The sequence below is a fragment of the Lutra lutra genome, chromosome 4 (assembly GCF_902655055.1).
Source record: "Lutra lutra chromosome 4, mLutLut1.2, whole genome shotgun sequence".
Lineage (NCBI taxonomy): Eukaryota > Metazoa > Chordata > Mammalia > Carnivora > Mustelidae > Lutra > Lutra lutra.
Window position 1 is genome coordinate 99,585,011 of NC_062281.1, and position 19,554 is coordinate 99,604,564.

The 19,554-nt window shown below is 43.6% G+C and overlaps 2 protein-coding genes across 7 annotated transcripts; both read left to right on the forward strand.

Annotated features, from left to right (window-relative positions):
* Positions 1 to 53: 53 nt before the first annotated feature.
* AP4B1 (adaptor related protein complex 4 subunit beta 1) lies at positions 54 to 15,017 on the forward strand. 6 transcript variants are annotated; one of them, XR_007126491.1, is made up of 13 exons: positions 154 to 287; positions 448 to 635; positions 2,525 to 2,749; positions 3,655 to 3,785; positions 4,162 to 4,309; positions 4,847 to 5,343; positions 6,374 to 6,457; positions 7,201 to 7,304; positions 8,042 to 8,249; positions 8,468 to 8,749; positions 9,218 to 9,668; positions 12,005 to 12,048; positions 14,896 to 15,017. XR_007126491.1 is itself a non-coding variant. In XM_047724549.1 (11 exons), exons 2-11 carry the CDS (start codon positions 523 to 525, stop codon positions 9,643 to 9,645), a joined length of 2,220 nt encoding a protein of 739 aa, XP_047580505.1. In that variant the 5' UTR covers positions 54 to 70; positions 448 to 522; the 3' UTR covers positions 9,646 to 10,048. The 6 variants fall into 6 exon arrangements, 4 of the variants coding, with proteins under 4 accessions (XP_047580505.1, XP_047580503.1, XP_047580504.1 ...); XR_007126492.1 differs by lacking the exon at positions 14,896 to 15,017 and adding an exon at positions 13,287 to 13,370; XM_047724549.1 differs by lacking the exons at positions 154 to 287; positions 12,005 to 12,048; positions 14,896 to 15,017 and adding an exon at positions 54 to 70 and having other exon boundaries at positions 9,218 to 10,048.
* Positions 14,246 to 19,398, forward strand: BCL2L15 (BCL2 like 15). Its single transcript, XM_047724552.1, has 4 exons — positions 14,246 to 14,575; positions 14,896 to 15,017; positions 17,782 to 18,006; positions 18,612 to 19,398. Exons 1-4 carry the CDS (start codon positions 14,449 to 14,451, stop codon positions 18,627 to 18,629), a joined length of 492 nt encoding a protein of 163 aa, XP_047580508.1. The 5' UTR covers positions 14,246 to 14,448; the 3' UTR covers positions 18,630 to 19,398.
* Positions 19,399 to 19,554: the final 156 nt, after the last annotated feature.

Below are 19,554 nucleotides of genomic sequence, written 5' to 3' on the forward strand. Positions count from 1 at the left end.
GAGGTGAAAGGCGGGGGAAGGGCGCCCTAAGGTCGACGTCCGGGCGGCGCTCGGCGCTCGTTGCGAGAAGGTGAGTGGCAGCCGCCGCGCGCGGGCGGCCCCCGAGGAGGCGGGACTTCCGCAGAAAGCTCGATTGGGCCTATCCGGGCGGGCAGCCGCGCGGAGGCGCACCGAGGGCTGGAACTGGCGAGGGAGGGTTCGGCGGACCTCCGGCGGCGGGGCTGGAAATGGGGCGGAGGGTCTCGAGGTAGCGGGAGAGGTCTCGGGCGGAGCGAGCCGGCCTGCAGGTCCCGGGAAAGAACCGCAGAGCCTCGTTCGGGGCTCGCCGGGGCGCGGAGAGGGTTGGTGTGGGAGTGCTTGGGCCTGGGCTGCGGCCCCCGGGGAAGCCGAGGCTGGGGTGAGGTCACGCCTTTGGGCTCCTCGCTTACTGACATTTGCTTTACCCAGGTTCCCTCGTCAGGGCTAGGAGGAGCTCGCGAGTTACCTAGGGGTTCTGTGGGGGCTGCCCGGTGACTGTCGAAGATGCCGTACCTTGGCTCCGAGGACGTGGTGAAGGAGCTCAAGAAGGCTCTGTGTAATCCTCACGTTCAGGCCGATAGGCTGCGCTACCGGAATGTCATCCAGCGAGTGATTAGGTATCAGCTACCGCCCGCACTCCCCGCGGCGGCCCCCATCCGGGACCCCACCCCTGGCCGCTCGGAAAGTGTGAATGAACCCAGGGCAGGGTGTGATTTGGTCTTCCCGCTTCTCTGGATGGCCACGGCAGCCTCCCTTGTGGCACTTGCTTGACTTCGTTTACTCAGCAGGGTGGTTACACCCATGTCTTGAACTTAAGACTGCTGACTCCCTGATCTATAGAGTCTAGTACAGAAAGCCTTTTGTATCTTCAAACCCACATACCCTACTGCCTGCTGGGCATTCCCATCTGGATGTTTCTTCAAAGACATGCAAAGTAGCACCTGCATCCTTCCCCTCTCCCCAAACCTGCTCTTCCGCTTATATTTGGGTTGAGGAATGTCACCGTCCTGCTGACCTAGGGAGGAAGTCAGTCTTGATGACTCCTGGTTTTCACTTCTCGAGTCAGATGGTATGGATATATAGTTCTAAATATCCATCCTCTCCCCCCCCCCCCCGCCCAAGAAAATGTCTATGCATTTCTTTTTTGTTGGCACCGCTGTTCTGGTTTTATTACCAAAGCAATTGAAGTGGCTTCCTAGGTCATCTTGCCTCCTCATTTTACTCCGAAGTTTCCTAACATGAGTTTGAACGTATAATTCTTGGCTGTAGTTGTGGATCACAAACGTCAGGATGCACAAAAGTCCCTTGGGATGCTTTAAAAAAAAATGTACAATTTTCATCCAATCCAATAATGCTGCTTTCAGTCGGATGGGATGGAACCCAGGAATATGCATTTTAAACAGACATCCCATCTGATTCCTGTAGGAGACCAGGCTTGAGAAACGGATCTACAGAAGGAAATCCAAACTTCTTATCCTAGCACCCCGAGAACACCCTAACACAACTACTTGCAGACTCTTTTTTTTTTTTTAAAGATTTTATTTATTTATTTGACAGAGAGATCACAAGCAGGCAGAGAGGCAGGCAGAGAGAGAGGAGGAAGCAGGCTCCCTGCTGAGCAGAGAGCCCGATGCGGGGCTCGATCCCAGGACTCTGAGATCATGACCCGAGCCGAAGGCAGCAGCTTAACCCACTGAGCCACCCAGGCACCCCTACTTGCAGACTCTTAAAGAACGTAGCATTCTTGCTGATGTCTACACGTCTCGTAGCATGCATTATGTATTTTATGTATGTGTAATGTATTTTACTACTACACCTGCCTGGAAAATTCCAGCTCATTTAACTAACGTGTTACTTCCTATTGGAAGTGTTTTATGATTTCTTGTCAGTATTAGACTTCTGGATCCCAACTGCACTTTGTTACTTCTTTTTTTTATTTTAAGATTTATTTATTATTTGGAGGGGGGGAGAGGTAGAGAGAGAATCTCAAGCAGGCCCCCTGCTGAGCTCAGAACTGATGTGGAGCTTGAATTCACAACCCTGAGATCATGACCTGAGCTGGAACCAAGAGTCAGATGCTTAACCAACTGAGCTACCAAGGTGCCCCAACCTTGTCTATAACTTCAGTTTTAATACTTACCTATTTTAATATTTACCTATTGTACTGTATTTAGTGGTGTTTTTGTCTTGCTCCTTAGTTATACTTCAAGTTTCTAAAGATCTGAGACCAGGCCTTCTTCAGGTTTATGCCCCAGAACATATCCCTGGAATGTAGAAGCTGAATTAGACTGGAATGTACCAGGAATTCAATAAATGTTTGTTAAATGCATAGAAGAATGTTTATTATAGGTCCATGGTGTGAAGTATTGTGCAATGTAATAGACAAGACAGACTTGGTTGCTTCCTTCACAATCTAGTTGGATAACCAGGATGTGTATAGATAAAATGTCTTTCATTGTAGGCTGTGGATTATGTATTTTACTTCTGCTGTGTGTGTTGGTTTCAGGCACATGACTCAGGGCTTGGACATGTCTGGTGTCTTCATGGAAATGGTGAAGGCCAGTGCCACTGTAGATATTGTTCAGAAGAAGCTGGTTTATCTTTACATGTGCACATATGCCCCCCTGAAACCAGATCTGGCTCTCTTGGCCATTAATACGCTGTGCAAAGACTGTTCGGATCCCAATCCAATGGTGCGAGGGCTGGCACTACGAAGCATGTGTAGTCTCAGGTGAGTACCCTCTTCTCTGACTGTTAATAGTGGCTGATGGATTCAGGAGACCATGGGAAAGGTTTTCAATGGTGATAATCTATTTGAACTTCTTAATACTAGAGAAAATGCGCTTGTAACTTGAACCCAAGTTTTCAGCCATTGCTTAGACTTAAAAAACTATGTCACATTACATTAAATGTCACATGTTACATTAAAAGGAATTTTCCATCCTCACTCTTGCTGAAATAGTTCTTGATTTTGGTTAATGATTTCTTTCTTTCTTTTTTTTTTTTTAAGATTTTATTTATTTATTTGTCAGAGAGAGAGAGAGCACAGGCAGACAGAGTGTCAGAGGGAGAAGCAGGATCCCTGCAGAGCAAGGAGCCCGATGCGGGACTCGATCCCAGGACGCTGGGATCATGACCTGAGCCGAAGGCAGACGCCCAACCAACTGAGCCACCCAGGCGTCCCTGGTTAATGATTTCTAAACAATTATGTAGATAATGTATTTTTGCTGCCCTTGTAGTAGTATTCCAGATGAAAAGTCAACTATGACTTTTTAAGTTTAGCAGTGGCTTTCCATAATTCTTTATTCTCTTTTAAAGATTTTATTTACTTATTTGACACAGAGAGAGAGAGATTGAGAGTAGGAACACAAGCATGGGGGAGTGAGAGAGGGAGAAGCAGGCTTCCTGCCGAGCAGGGAGCCCGATGCAGAGCCCAATCCCAGGACCCAGGGATCACGACCTGAGCCAAAGGCAAAAGCTTAACAACTGAGCCACCCAGGCGCCCCTCCCTAATTCTTTATGATGTGATAGTTGTACATTCAAACATCTACTAAACTTTCTGTTAAGTGAATAGGAGCTGAGTTCCATCAAAGCTAGCATTTCAGGATCTGGCTGACTCCAGTATGTGTTGCTTAGGATGCCTGGTGTGCAGGAATATATCCAACAGCCCATTCTCAGTGGTCTGCGAGATAAAGCTTCATATGTCAGGAGGGTGGCAGTTCTTGGTTGTGCCAAGATGCATAATCTTCATGGAGACTCTGAAGTGGGTAAGTTTCAGTGTAATCTGTCATGACCAGTATTTATTTTTGCCTCAGTTACATGTATGACTTTGTAAAAGATGACGTGACTTTGGGAGAAAATAGTAATGTGGCCTTACTTCTGTACTTGTCTCTTTAAGTAGAAAGGCCGGTTTGGTATTTTTTGAGATCACAGAAGCCTTTTCTCTGGGGCCCAGGTGACATCCATCACGTTAGCTACTTAGAACAGTCTGCAGATGGCAATTTTTTGCCTTGCACTTTATTATTGCCTTTGTTATTTTTGTAGCAGAGAAGTTCAGCTTTGTCTGCCTGGAGCTAGTACTCTGGCTCTGTTCCTGAGACAGTGAAGCTGTTCTTTATCTGAGATCTTTGTGCTCTTTTATAGACGGTGCTCTGGTAAATGAATTATACAGTTTGCTGCGTGACCAGGATCCAATTGTGGTTGTGAACTGCCTGAGGTCTCTAGAGGAAATTCTGAAACAGGAAGGAGGCATTGTCATCAACAAGCCCATCGCCCACCATCTCTTAAATCGGTTTGGATGCCTCGGTGCTCTCTTTGTTATGAGATCTGCATCCTAGTGGGATCATGACATGACAGGAGACATTTTGAACAACTTCTGTAGAGTAGTAAAGTTAACCATGACTATTAGCTTCCTCATATTTCACTGAGAGGATTTCTTTTATTTGTCTTAGTTTCTTTTGGTGGTATAGAGAGATGGCAGAAATATCCCTTGGAAATAGGTTCTGTCCTCCCTTACAATCATTATGTTCCCCCAAACTAAGCGATTTATACTGTCTTAAACTGTAAAGACTCTGGATCTAGGTCCAGTGATCATGGTCCTTGGCCTTAGATGATGAGAATTTGTAGTATAAACTCATCTCGGAATTGAAAGCCAATTTTGTGTAAACTTTAAATAGCACATGGAAAAGAATAATTCTATTATGGCACAGCCTGTTTTCAAGAATTCTCTCCTTGTTATGATGAACAGATGACTGGTGACATGACATTTGCATGCAGATGGTCCTAATTTGGTTGCTGAAATAACACTCTTCTTTTCTTTTTTGCATAGAATGCCAAAACTGGACCAGTGGGGCCAGGCTGAAGTATTGCACTTTCTGCTACGCTATCAACCCCGCAGTGAGGAGGAGCTGTTTGACATTCTCAATCTGCTAGATAGCTTTCTCAAGAGCAGTAGCCCCGGTGTGGTGATGGGAGCCACGAAACTCTTTCTCATCTTGGCAAAAAAATTCCCCCATGTACAGACGGATGTGCTTGTGCAAGTCAAGGGCCCTCTGCTGGCTGCCTGTTCTTCGGAGAGCCGCGAGCTCTGTTTTGCTGCCCTGTGTCATGTGCGTCAGATCTTGCACAGTTTGCCCGGGCACTTTAGCAGCCACTACAAAAAGTTTTTTTGCTCCTACTCGGAGCCCCACTACATCAAGCTGCAGAAGGTGGAGGTGCTGTGTGAGCTGGTGAACGATGAGAACGTACAGCAGGTGCTAGAGGAGCTCCGAGGGTACTGTACTGACGTGTCAGCCGACTTTGCCCAGGCCGCCATCTTTGCCATAGGTAGGGGTCTGCTGCTTTTCCTTTTGGAGACCTTCGACTAACCAGATACCTGTGGAATCATGGAGACCAAAAGGGAACGAATCTTGCGTCAGAGACAAATTACCATGTACCAAATTACCATGGGGTCGGTGGCCACAGACAAAAGTGGGGAGGGAAGGGTTTTTTTGGCATCACTGGTGTTGCCTTATCTTCTAGGATAGAGAATACAGGTAACTCAAACTAGAGTAATTAACATTTATATGGCCTTTTCTTGGGTACTATCCAGAATGCTTTCCCATATATCATTTTAGCACAGTCTTGGGAGGCAGTCAGGAAAAGTAGGAAAGTGTTATCACGTCATTTTAGAGATGAAGAACCTCAGAAACAAAGAGTTTTTTAAGTGGCCAAAAGGTCATGTGGTTCCTGACCCGGGGTCAGAACCAGGCTTTCCAGACTCAAAGTCCTGTGTCAACTGGCCAGTTGTTTATTGAGCTTCTACTATGGGCTATGCATTGTGCTGAGTACAGACCAACACAATAAATCCTAAATCTTACAGGCTTTTTCATATTTGTCTGGAATTCAGAAGGCCAGACTGAGTCACAAAATGAAAGCAGCCAGGGAGCTATGTTTTGTTGGAGGACATCAAGTGGAAGAGGAGAAGGAACCCTTATGTTAGAATGAAGAATGAATATTTTCAGGGGCAGGAAGAGTGAACAAATCGGAGAGCAGAGCTCCTGTGGTCAGGTGTTCGCTCCCAGCAGGGCCATTCCTGTGAGGTGCTCTGAAGCCCACAATGCCTCGTATCTGGCTGCCGCACACATACCTTTGTTGCTGAAGGTTTTCAGCCTTGTTCAATGGAAAAATTCACTTTTACCAAACATAGGAAACTTAGGTTGTTACTTCATCAAGCAAGGGGTGGTTTTTTTTGGTGGTGGTGGTTGTTTTTTAAGATTTTGCCACTCTTCTTTGTCTTTGACTGGTGGCAAGTTTTTTTAAAATGAGGTGCTAGGATTTGACTTACCACTTTTCTCTGCTTTCTGTTCTCCTGTAGGTGGGATTGCCAGGACCTACACAGACCAGTGTGTGCAGATTCTAACAGAGTTGCTGGGGCTTCGGCAAGAGCACATTACCACAGGTAATGGCTGGCTACCCTTTGGGCTCTTTTTTTTTTTTGGCAAATGCCTGCCCTGTAGCAGTTGCTTAAAAAAAAAAAAATTATCGTTGTGTAACAGAGATTTAAGTTTTTCTTTACATCCTCAAGTGCTGCCATCAGAGAAGCATAGGGTCTGTAGATCTGACAGAGAGGGTCTTCAGGTTGCCATAACTCTGCAAGGCTGTTCTGTAGATAATGAAGGCTACCAGAATGCCCGGGCTTGTTAACTTCCCACCCTCACCCCTCTTTTTGCTTTATGGCAGCAGTGGCTTCCAGGACTGGGACTAGGGTGAGGCAAGCAAAGTACCCAGGATGCAAGAGGCACTCACTCTCAATCTTGTGCAAATGCTAACCCTGCATGTTTTCAATTTTACACCTCCAGCGCTTCGTTTGCCTCACCCTAGTCCCATCCGTGGTGGCTCCATTTAAACTCTCTTCCAAATATCATTCAACAATAATATGACCTCACATTTGCTTTACATTTTACCACGTGCTTTTGCATATATGAGCTCCTTGATCCTCATGGCCAATCCGATAAGAGCAACACCCATTTAAGAAATTATTGCCCGTGTTAGACATTTCTCAGAAAATCACTGACCACCCCTCCGACACCCATTTTACAGAAATTCACGTAGCAGTCTAGTCTGAATTTGTGACTTCTCTTAAGATTCTTTCTTGTGTGGAGCCTCTAATCCTATGCTCTTGTATCCTGAGCTGTGTTGTAGTGGTGGTGCAAACTTTCCGAGACCTGGTTTGGTTGTGTCCTCAGTGTACGGAAGCTGTGTGTCAGGCCCTGCCTGGCTGCGAGGAGAACATTCAAGACAGTGAGGTAAATGGCAAATTCTCTTTTATCTCCAGGCAGAGGGGAAATTGTTGGGACCCTGCTCTGTGAAATGGAACCTAATTCTTCTTTCTACTCGGTGTCTGAATATGGAAGTTCTTAGAATTGATTGCCACCTCAGATTCTCTTTGGGTGTAGTTAGGGTAGAAGTGATAAAAACATGAGATTTATCTATGATTTTTGCTACAAATGCTTTGATATCATTGTTTTCTTGAACAGTGTTGAACCAGAGATTTTAGACCATGGAGTGTTCAGCTGTAATGAGAATCAGAATCATTTGTGGATATTTGGGCTTCACTGCAGGTCTGCCAACTTAAATACTCAGGAGTGCTGAGCCTAGACACATAGATTTTTAAGAAGCTTCCCAGAGGTCTCCGATTTGCACTCTAGGTTAATTACCATCTTCATGAAGTGGTTTAGAGCGCTCTTTCAATAGCTTCCACTGACATATTAAACCCCAGACTGGGCCAGAGGCCCCCACACTGAGGAAGCCTCATTATATAACCAATGCAGGCTCTGGGAGTCTTGAGTCTCCTTTTGTGTAGTGACATTTTATTCCTATTTGTTGTAGAGAGTGCAGTCGGGGTGTGGGGGATCGATAACAATGCAAATTGAAGTAAATAAAAGATAATACCTTTTCTGCTGACGTTGCAGGGAACAAAACCCGTTACTGTGTTTGGTACAGTCAAATGGCAAGGACCTGCTCTCACTTCTTCATTCCTCAGGGGAAACAGGCACTTATTTGGCTCCTTGGTGTCCATGGGGAGAGAATCCCCAATGCTCCATATGTGTTGGAAGACTTTGTGGAGAACGTGAAGTCAGAGACTTTTCCAGCTGTGAAGATGGAGCTACTTACTGCACTGCTGCGCCTTTTCCTCTCCCGGCCTGCTGAGTGCCAGGACATGCTGGGGCGTCTGTTACATTACTGCATAGGTAGGTTCTCCAGAAGGAAACTGTACTTGCCATGTCAGATAGGAAACATTCTGACAGCTGACACTATTTGGTGAGTCACGCTGGGGACCCAAGAAACCACGTTAATGTTCTCTAAGATTTCCTCCCTCCTTTCTTTTTTCCCCCATTCCGGTTGGCACAGGGTAGAAGGAGTGTTTTGGTTTTGTTTGTAATTAACTCAAGTCTTTGTCTTACCTCAGAGGAAGAAAAGGATATGGCAGTACGAGACCGGGGCCTCTTCTATTATCGCCTTCTCTTAGCTGGCATTGATGGAGTGAAGCAGATCCTGTGTAGTCCTAAATCTGACCCTTCTCTTGGACTTTTGGAGGATCAGGCAGAAAGACCTGTGAATAGCTGGGCCTCAGACTTCAACACACTGGTGCCAGTCTACGGCAAAGCCCGCTGGGCAACCATCTCTAAATACCAGGGGCCAGAACGTCGGGGCCCAGAGCTTCCTAACGCTGCATCCTTTGCCACTTCAGGTAGAAATAGTCCTTACTTTACATCTTGTGAAAAATCTTTACCTTTTGCAATGACTGGTAGGAAGTAGAGTACCCTAGCTACGGCTCAGACTGTGGCCTGAATTTGAAGTCTTCGTGAGCAAGAAAGAAGTTCCTCATTGGCTATTTCAACCATTTGTCCAAAGATAAAAGTCACACTGTGTACTTATGGAAATCTAGATTTAAAAAACATAGTTTAGGGGTGCGTGGGTGGTTCAGTCGTTAAGCATCTGCTTTCTGCTCAGGTCATGATCCCAGGGTCCTGGGATCCAGCCCCGCTTAGGGTTCCCTGCTCAGTGGAGAACCTGTTTCCCCCCCACACACACACCCCCACACACCACTGCTCGTGTGGTCTCTCTCTGTCTCTCAAATAAATAAAATCTTTTTCAAAAAAAACACAGTTGGTATAGATTAAAAAGATCTCTTACACAAGCTTTCTAACTCTTTCAGGTCCCCTGATTCCTGAAGAGAGCAAGGAGACGGTTCAGGAACTTCCTGATTCTGGAGCCCTCATGCTAGTCCCCAATTGCCAGCTGACTGCTGAGTATTTTGAGAAAACTTGGTTTAGCCTGAAAGTTGCTCATCAGCAGGTGTTCCCTTGGCGGGGAGCCGTCCATCCCGACACCCTCCAGATGGCCCTACAAGTAGTGAACATCCAGACCATCGCAATGAGCAGGGCTGGGGCTCAGCCGTGGAAAGCCTACCTCAGTGCCCAGGATGACACTGGCTGCCTGTTCCTTACAGAACTGCTCTTGGAGCCCGAGAACTCCGAAATGCAGATCTCTGTGAAACAAAACGAGCCAAGGACTGAGACACTGAATAGTTTTATTTCTGTATTAGAAACTGTGCTTGGAACAATTGGAGACATAAAATCATAACAGATTCTTGCTGCTTGTCCTAGGTGAGATGAGTAGCTATCAGAATTCCTAGTTGTTTTTTTTTTTATTATTACAATTTGCTTTTAAATCCAGATGCTATCAAATACAAACGAGAATGGACAATCTCAGAATCAGGATTTTTATGTTTTTGTCCAAAGACTATTGACTTAGTCCTCTCATACCTATAGGTGAATGACCCCATTTTCTAGGTGATGTTGAAAGGTTAATGTTGGGATGGGGAGGGACTGAGGATAGGATTTGGATTCTTTTCTAATCCATTATAGGGATTGTTTTACTAAAGATGCCTGATGTTTATGGAAACTGATAAAGTCATCGTTTGTGGGGATCATCTTTTCTTCCCTGTATTACTGCAATAAATTCCTCACTGGTCTCCTGTTTCTAATCATGCTTTTCAAGGCCAGAGTCCAAAGTCTTTAGTGCGGCGTCAGAGGTAACTCTTAAGTGTCCTGTCTCACCGCTCCCCCGAACACCCTGTTCTTGCATCGGCAAACGACTTGGCCTTCCTTGAATGCACAAGGCTCTCTCTCACCTCTGTGCTTTGCTCCTGCTTATATTGCTTGGCTAGAACGTTTCCTCACCCTCATATCTTCTTTCTTTAGGCAGCATCTAGTCCTTGTCTCTCAGCGTTCTGCTCAGTCACGAGCTCTTGCAGGAAGTTTCCTGTGACCCTTATTGCTTTCATTACAGGTTCTGTCAGGCTGTCAAGGCCTCCAGTGCGTGTGTCTAGCAGGACAGTTGTAATTGTTTTCTGTCACTCTTCCTTGCTTTCAGTTTTATTCATACCTGCCCACATTTTCTACATTAACTGAGGCAACTTATGGTGAGAGCAGATGCCATAGGATGGCTTAAAGTATAAATAGTAAAGTATAAATAACCAGAGGATCCACAACAGGGAAGATGAAAATACCATCTCAGACCAGCTTAGTTAGGGATGGGGAAGTACACAAGTGTTCAGGCTTAAGGGCTGACATAATTGGTACAGTTGAGCCTCAAATTTAGCTCTTAAGTGATTTGGCTGAGTGAAGAGAACTAGGTATAAAGTCGTCATTAGAGAGGAAGAGACCTTCCAATATTAATTTCCAAAAGAAATTTACATGTAGTTTCACATAGGTGACACGGGGAAAAGTACAAGATTCTTATGGAAGTCAGTAATGGGTTTCTTATCACTTATGGTGTTCTTCAGTAAAAGCAGAGAGCATGACTTTAACATGGACCTTAGTGAGCACATTTCTTCAAGGACTTAAGATAACACAATCTAAATATCTAGCTTAATTCAAGGACTTCTACCACGTAGATACATAAATGGACTGCATACCTTTAAGTTTTTCAGCCATCATTTCTCTCAACTAGGCTCTTAATAAGAGTAAGTAACAGACGGTATTGATTTTTCTGGCAAGGGCCTGGATTTTGTGCGTTGTTTTCCCCCCTGGACAATTTCTAAGGACAGTGATGTTCTTTCCTTCCATCTCCACAGTCTGCCATATAATGATGACTCAGTAAATATTTACCAAATGAATGGCTGTCAATAATTAGATTCTGATGGTGTTTTGGGATTGGTGTTTGAAGTGTGTTTTGTTATATTGTATCAACCAAACAATAGTGGAAGTCCATCTATACTGGGGTTTCTCATAAGCAGCATTACTGACATTGGGTCCAGATGATTCTTTGTATGGAGGGTTTTCCTGTGGTCTGTAGAATGATTATCAGTAGCATCTTTGGCCTATACCCACTAGATGCCAATAGAACCCCCAGTGGTAACAAAAATGCCCAGACATTGCCAAAGGTGCCTTGGTGGGACAAAATTGCTCCCCACTGAGAAGGATCTAGATCATGGGTTCCCACGATTCCATGTAGAGAGATCAGAACGGTTTCAAAATTGCCTTTTCCATAGTTCGATTTGTTTGGTTAAACCGTGACCGTTTAATTACATACTAAAAGAAAGGAAATGGAAGTGAAAAGTGCTGCCAGTTTACAGTGTTATAAAGGAACAGGATATAAATGGTAGAGATTAAGTAAAATTATTTACTTCTTTAAAAATTAAAGGCTATAATTGAAATGTTGATCTAAAGAAAATTCGTAATGGCTCAATAATTGAACAAATGTTACCAAAATGATCCCATTTATTGGAGCTTTTAAAAGATTAAGTCCTACTTGGTCGTTTGTCTGTAATGTGTGGGGCATAGCCAAATATGAGACTGTTGCTTTTGGAAAGTGTACTTTTAAAATGGTCTGAAGGAGGAAATGATTTCTTTTAACTGTAGCCTGGTTTTGCTAATTTATAAGCAAAATGACTAAAGCTTACGTATACCATGAAGTTAATTATATTTCTTCTCCCTAGGAGCTCTCTCTAGCCTTGGCAGACATATGGTTTGACGATGTGATGTAAGTAGATGCATATTTTTAAAATCCTTGAGGGTAGTTGATATTGTGCTTTTAGAAAAATGACTTTTTAATGTCTGGGTTAGGAAATAGTATGTGACACGTGTAATGAATGGTGCTTTAAAACTTTGCAGAGGCAATCATTTGTGTAGTTCCTGACCTTAATCTTACTGCCATGGACTAGTGGCTGTTAAATGCTTCCATTTCCCCCATACCCCTCTTTGAATGGGAGTTCTGTAACCATTATTCTATCCCTTTCTCATATATTGGGTGTTTGGGGGAGGGGAGACAAAGAACTTATTTTCTCAGTTACAGATTTACACATTGAGAGGAGCAGTACCCAAGGATCCTCATTCACAGGCAGACCTGGGGCAGATGACAAGACCCTAGACTTTGAGCCAATGAAAAAAGGTGATGAGGCTTTTGAGAGAGGGATGTAAATTGTGGCCAGGGCAGCAAAAGAAGCAAGTGATGGTGAAAACACTGTGGCTTCATTTTTTGGTACTACCTGGGAGATAGTACTTGAACTGCAAGAGTGAAGGGGATGTGAGCTGTGGAAGAAGGAATGGGGTGGTTCGGGAAGACCCTATAATGAAGGCTCCAGAAGAAATACACAAAGGAGGAAACTACCCCATATTGCCCAGGAGAAGATCTACTCCTTACAACATTGATTCTACAAGATAATGCAAAGGATAGATAAGATAATGCAAAGATTAGATTCCAAAGGTGGCATTTGCCCATAAGCACATCAGCTGTGAAACAAATTACTGTGGGAAAAGCTTTATTATTTGAGGTAGGATGGGCTTGCTTTTAAATTTCTATGCTACCACTTACTGATGCCACTTACCTTGGGTATTTAACACCAGCTGGATGGTATCTTATAAACCTTTCATTTGTTTTCGTATGCACTTGGGGAATATGTCAAATTAATTTATTAGAATCCTTAAATTTTTAGTAACCCACTCTAGTGTGAAAGGATGATGGCTCAGAATTCTCTCAGAAGGATCTTCTGTCAGGTCTAAGGCTTACTCAGCAGAACCTGGTTTCAGCCCTAGTGATGGACAACAAATGAAAACAGCCCTTTATGTAATTTCTGTTTCTCATCCAAAAGCAGTTTATGATCATTTGTTTTTAGAACAGAATAGAAAACAGAAGATTGGCTCTTTTTATTTTGCAAGTAGGACTTTCGTTCTGAACAACCAGCTTACTGCTTATGCTTGAATTCCTTATCAGCTCACCAGGTCAGAATACCCTGGAAGAGCTGAGTGTTGACACCCAAATCCCAGACTTAGATGTGGCTTCATTAAGAAGGCAGCCACTGTGGGTAAGTGTCAGTCAGGAGATCTCATAAAAACAGTGATGGAGTCTAACGCCTGTTAGAAGAATCTTACTTAATTCTGTTGGAGAGCGAATCCCAGATTCCTTTCATCCTGGTCCTCAGGCCTTGGGCTAAGAGGAAAGACATTTAACACTTACTACATGTCAGAAACTGCTGGATCATCCCACATAACATTGTCTTACTTAATCCTCATATAATTTCCTTGTGAAATACTTTGTATTATCCCCATTCTTAATTCCTCAAATGCCCAAGTTTTTTTCCCCCACCTTCTCAACTTCTATATATCCTAGTCCCACCTGGAATGGTATTATTTCTCCTCTTTGCCTCATAATCCCTCCTTGTACTTCAGAGCTCATCTCAGATGTTAACAACTCCAAGGAAGCCTTCCTAACCCCCTAGGTCTGATTCCCCATTGCACAAGGTAATCACACACTATCTCAATAAGCACAAGAAATTATGGATTAATCATGTAATATCAGCTGTGCATGCAAAAGCGTAAGCTCCGCAAGGACAGGAACTGTGTCTGTGTCATTTTCCTGTGTTATTTGTAGTGCCAGGCATAGTTCCTTACCCATAGACACTCAATACATAAAACGTCTGAATATGGCAAATAAATGCCGTCTATTAGAAGTTGAATGCTGTTCTATTATAACTCTGAAACTTTCTTTAAGTAACACCAGACTCAGAACCTAACAGGAAGTATTTCTAAATGAAATTGCCCAAGAAACTCTTCCTCAACTCTATTTCAGTTCTAAATTGGCTAACAATAAAAGTTATTCATTAATCTTAAGTACTGGCTAGGGTGTGGTTCTGAGAAAAGGAACTAAAAGTTTTCAAAAAGTCTCCCCAGTTTGTGTAGGTGAGCTCTTCAGAGAAGTCCCATGTTTCTGACAGCTAGTTTTGAAAAAAAGTGGTAGGACACGCTCCAGGACTACATGTCCCATTAGGAGACTTTAGAAAGAACAGAGGTCGATGCTTCTAGTTTACCAGCAGTTCTGACTTCCTGCTGAGCTGAAACCTGCTTGTTTTGTGGAAAAGCAAAAACTCGGCAGCGAACATCTAAAATGAAGAGGCCCCGAACTTTTGAGGAGCAAACAGAATGCATCTTGAACACTTTACTCACAGACTTCTTAGGCACCCCGATGCAGGTTGCTAACCGGGACCTATGTTGTGGAGACGAACCAGATTCAGGTAAGACTCCTGGCCTGAGGTGCTGATTGCGGGTCAATAAGAGCGTCTGAGTATGCTTTCTTATTGCCTCCTAAGTTTCAAAAGGCAAACTAAGCTTTAAGCAATACCTGAAAATCAGTAGTTTCCATGGAAGGGAAAGATATTCTCAGTGAAGGGAGATTTTCTGACTATGGGGTTGAAAGGATATCGAAGGTGCTCTCGGGAGAGATCGATGCCACAATTGTTTGAAAGTCTAGAAAGCGTTCTCCAATGCCCAGATTCCTGGGACTGGCCGTCCCTTCAAGTTGTATAACGCCTGTGAATGTGTTCCTCCATCTTAGGAGAGCCTTGCTCTTTTGACGTGGCCATCATTGCTGGTCGCCTTCGGATGTTGGGTGACCAGTTCAATGGAGAATTGGAAGCTTCTGCCAAAAATGTCATTGAAGAAACCAGTCGTGGACGGGTAAAGTTGCTGCAGTTTTTCTGTTCCAGATGCTCCTTTCTTACCACTCTTGTATGACTATAACTAGAAATGTCCTGCAAAAGATTTGGGGGCTTATGTTCATCCAAGGAGACACAGCAGGAATTCTCCAGTTGCTAGTTGTTCAGGAGTTAATCAAAGGCCTAAGTGGTATTGAGAGGAAAATCTTCTGGCAAGGGCTGGTCAACCTTCAGATTGTTCCCATTTGTTTTTCGACAGAGCTGTGCTTATGTGACACGGAGCACATATGTAGCACTTTGTTCTTGGTAAAGCACTTTATTCTTTAATGCACCTATTTAATATTTATTTGGCTGGGAGTGGGTGTCTTCCTTCCCCCAACTCAAGGTCCAGCAATGAAATTATGTACTGGAAAGGCAGGCAGTCCTCAAGTACGTTTTAATGAGTACTGACAGCCGCCACCTAGGGCATATCTGGCTTTTCATCAGAATGCTGATTACTAGCGGTGGCACTTGGATGCTGCATTAGATGTAAAGACCACAGGCAGCGTTCTAGAAGATGTTGCTGCTTGTTATCAATAATGGCAGGTAATACAAACTTAACAGGTGCCAGGCAGTATTCCAAACACTGTGCACTTACTATCTCATTTAAACCTTCCACCAGTCCCTGGGGTATTATAGGAACTGAAACTCACAGTGTAACCTCCCCTCCTGTTTGTGGAATGCCGTGAGAGCCAAAATCTGACCTCTTTGTTCACTGCAGTCTTCACACAACCCAGCATAGTACCTCCTATACGGGAGACCCTCCATACATGTTTTCCTGACTCGCTATCCATTTAAGCAGATAAGGAAACTGAGGAAGAGGGAAACAAGAAATTAGGTTACTGAGTGAGTGTTGAAGTTAGGATTTTAACCCAGACTGATTCCAGAACCACACTCTTCACCATTATGCTTTATTCTTATGAAATATAGCTTGGATGGTGCGCCCATTCAGGCAGAACTGGACTTATTACTCCTAATTGCTTGCCCTGAAACTTTCCTAGGTAGCCGAGAGCTGAATTTACTTTTGTTTTTTAATTAAAAAAAAAAAAACTTTTTTGGAACTTCCAAATTCATAGGAAAGTTGCACATAATTAGTTGTACAAAGAATTTCCCTCTTGAATCATCTGAGAGTAGGTAGTTGATAAAATGTTCCATCATCCCCTAATACTTTCACATTTCCTTCAAACAAGGCCATTCTTTTATATAACCACATCAAAACCAGGAAATCAGCACTGACACATTATTATCTTGTCCTCAGATCCCATTCAAGTTTGGCCAGTTGTCCCAGTGATGTCACATACAACAAAAAGATCTAGGCCAGAGTCAGATCCTGCATTTAGTTGTCCTGTCTCTTCAGTCCCCTTCAGTTTGGAATTGTTCCTCAGTCTTTCCTTGATTTTTCATGATCTTGGTGCTTGAAGATTATGGGTCAGTCATTTTGTAGAATGTCTCTTAAACTTGGGTTTGTTTCATGTTTCCTCTTGAGTGGATTCAGGGTATGTACTTTTGGTAGGGAGGTCACAGAAGAGTTGCTGTGTTCTTCTCATTGCACCTTTTAAGTGGCACAGATTTTAATTTGTCCCATTACTGATGTTAACTTCACTTAGGATAGTATCTGCAAGGCTTCTCCACTGTAGTTAATATCTGTGGTTAATATAGTTAAGTGTTGTGGAGGTACTTTGAAACTATGTAAATATCCCCTATCTCATCAACATTTATTTATTTATTTATTTATTTATTTATTTATTTATTTATTTGACAGACAGAGATCACAAGTAGGCAGAGAGGCAGGCAGAGAGAGAGAGGAAGGGAAGCAGGCTCCCTGCTGAGCAGAGAGCCCGATGCAGGGCTCGATCCCAGGACCCCGGGATCATGACCTGAGCCGAAGGCAGCGGCTTTAACCCACTGAGCCACCCAGGCGCCCCTCTCATCAACATTTCAATCTATTCATTTATTTTTTATATCAACATGGACTCATGAATTCCTGTGTTATTCAATGGGTGTAACCTGTTACTATCATTATTATTTGGATGCTCAAATTGTCTTAGCTTTGACCAGTGGGTGTCCTCACCACCTGGACTGTGTCTTTTTAGTACGTCCCTGTCATTCTGTGAGTACTTCCTTAATTTCTGACAGCTCTCTTGTATTTTCCAAGCCGCAGCCTGCAATCAGTCTTTTTCCAGAGAGCTCTGGTATCTTTAAATGGAGAATGATATTTGGAAACCAAGATCTGGGTACATATGTGGATGCCCTCTGCAGCTTATTTGGGTTCTGACAACTGCTCTGACTACCAAGGGTCCCCCTACACTATACCACAGTAGATATTGCTTGGCCCCACCTAATGACTTTTGGATCAGTTCTGAGGGGAAGGAAAGAGGAGGAGGAAAAACAATTTTTTTTTTAAACTTTAGAATTTCACAGACTTCAGTCATTCAAGTAATACCTCTACAACTCGACCAGCTGTACTATTGTGTACTTAATATTTTTCTTTCAAATCACTTTTTACTTTCGGCCCTTTTTTCATGTCTTTAATAATATCTGAAATTATGGGTTTGATGGGCTACTTATGTTTTCTCTGTACACGTTACAATGAATAACAAAATAACACTCCTTAAGATTACCTAGATATGATCAGATACAATGTACTTGCCATTCTCTATGAAACTCTTGCTCTACTGGATGCCTGCCCCTGCAGTCTCCTGTACCTTTATATCAACACTTCACTGATATCCCGTGTCTCTCTCCAGGCAGGAGCTGCACTTCAGGACACAGTCAAAAGTCTTAGTCAGGCTTGGTGTGCTCAGGATTCCAGCTTAGCTTATGAGAGAGCCTTTCTGGCAGTGTCAGTGAAGCTTCTTGAATACGTGGCCCACATCGCTCCCGAAATGGCAAGACAGGTCGTTGTCTCCATGACAAGCATGATCAATGGGAACAATGCCATCCAAGAGTTTGTCCAGGGCCAGGGAGGCTGGGTAAGTATGTCGGGGCCCCTGGCTTTGATAGGCATTTGCACTGTTTTTGTACTAATACCCAGGACTCCCAATGCCTGATTCTTTTTGTAAGTTGGAAACCAAATAGAAGAACAGGTCTCCCTACTTTGCTGAAAATGGCAGTTTGTTGTTTTGTTTTGCTTTGTTTTTCCCCATGGGAAGGGGAGCAGTCAGAAGCTCAGGACTCTAGGTGTTGGACTCCAGAGATACTTTGCCTAAAATTTTAGTTGACTCCTAACAGTGTAAAGCTAAATCCCGCTTCCTATATATAACGGCCTGTTAAGTATACTGGTGATAGAGTACTAGCCTCAGCCCTGCTTCAGAAATTCAGAATCATCCCCTGTCATCTCACAACAAACAGTGCTATCTGCTGCTGCGGTAACTATAGGAGGCATTCTAAGCCCATGTCTTAGTAATCATTAGAACATCTGCTCTTGCTGAGCATTCCTCTTCATTTCCAGCAGCAGCAGAGGCCTCAGTAAGAGCTGTACCCCCTGGAGGTGTCTGCAGATTATTTGTGCTTTCTTTAGGATGCTCCCTTTACAAAGAAGTCCCTTTGACTGGAGGCTATTCCCTGTCCTTCCTAGGAGAACCTGGAGAGCTGACTATGAAGCGGTGGCGCTGTTTTCTAGCTTCAACATCACTGCCCCTTGATCCAGGGATTGATTGCTGGCCATTAAAACAGACAACCAGGGGCACCTGGGTGACTCAGTTGTAAAACGTCTGCCTTCAGCTCAGGTCATGATCCCAGGACCCTGGGATCAAGCCCTGCATCGAGCTCCCTGCAACCCTATTCCCACTCCCCTTGCTTGTGCTATCTTGCTGTGTCTCTCTCTGTCAAATAAAAAAACTTAAAAAATCTTTAAAGAACAAAACAGACAACCAAATCCAAAGCTGCTTTCCTTTGGACACAACTGGACTTAGCTGAATAATTTCTTTTCCACCAATTGCTAAAATTGGGAGCAGCCCTTGGAGGTCTACAGAGATTTTGTACTTTGTCTTTACGTGAATTTGGAGGAGGTTCCATTTAAGCCAAGACCTCCAGATACAAAGTAATGGTTTGTTAGGAGGAAATTTCAAGGCAACAGAGCAGGCCTCTGCTGGGCATATTTTGGGAAAGGGAACACACGGTAAACTATTAGTTCAGATTGAGCCCTGTCCTTTGGTAAGGATCTTGTCTATTTATTTTGCAGTCTAAATGACTACAAGGGAGATTTTTGTTGAAATCTTGTTATAAGTTGAGGATTTTCTTTTAAATTCCTATCCTTAGTTTTGTGTTAATTTCACCAAAGCAGAATCATTTTATGCATTTTTAGGTTGAAAGCAAAAAAAAAAAAGCAGTTTCTTCATCTGCCCTTCTAAGAGAAAGGCCAACAGAAGATAAAACAGTGCGTTTTTACTGCCACAGGATGCAGGAAGTGCTGGCCCACATCTAGGACAGTGGGGCCATCCCAGCTTAGATGAAACTAGCTGCATACCACAGTGTTTTTCAAACCAAAAAATGCTTTACATATCACTTGTGGACCTTAT

What these genes read in the sequence shown, in the direction of transcription:
- AP4B1 (XM_047724549.1), top strand. Translation starts at nt 523, where the DNA reads ATGCCGTACCTTGGCTCCGAGGACGTGGTGAAGGAGCTCAAGAAGGCT. An exon ending in GTCATCCAGCGAGTGATTAG is followed by an intron (nt 636 to 2,524) that starts GTATCAGCTACC and finishes TGTTGGTTTCAG; the next exon opens with GCACATGACTCAGGGCTTGG. An exon ending in GCCCACCATCTCTTAAATCG is followed by an intron (nt 4,310 to 4,846) that starts GTTTGGATGCCT and finishes TTTTTTGCATAG; the next exon opens with AATGCCAAAACTGGACCAGT.
- BCL2L15 (XM_047724552.1), top strand. Translation starts at nt 14,449, where the DNA reads ATGAAGAGGCCCCGAACTTTTGAGGAGCAAACAGAATGCATCTTGAAC. An exon ending in TGGAGACGAACCAGATTCAG is followed by an intron (nt 14,576 to 14,895) that starts GTAAGACTCCTG and finishes CCTCCATCTTAG; the next exon opens with GAGAGCCTTGCTCTTTTGAC. An exon ending in AAGAAACCAGTCGTGGACGG is followed by an intron (nt 15,018 to 17,781) that starts GTAAAGTTGCTG and finishes GTCTCTCTCCAG; the next exon opens with GCAGGAGCTGCACTTCAGGA.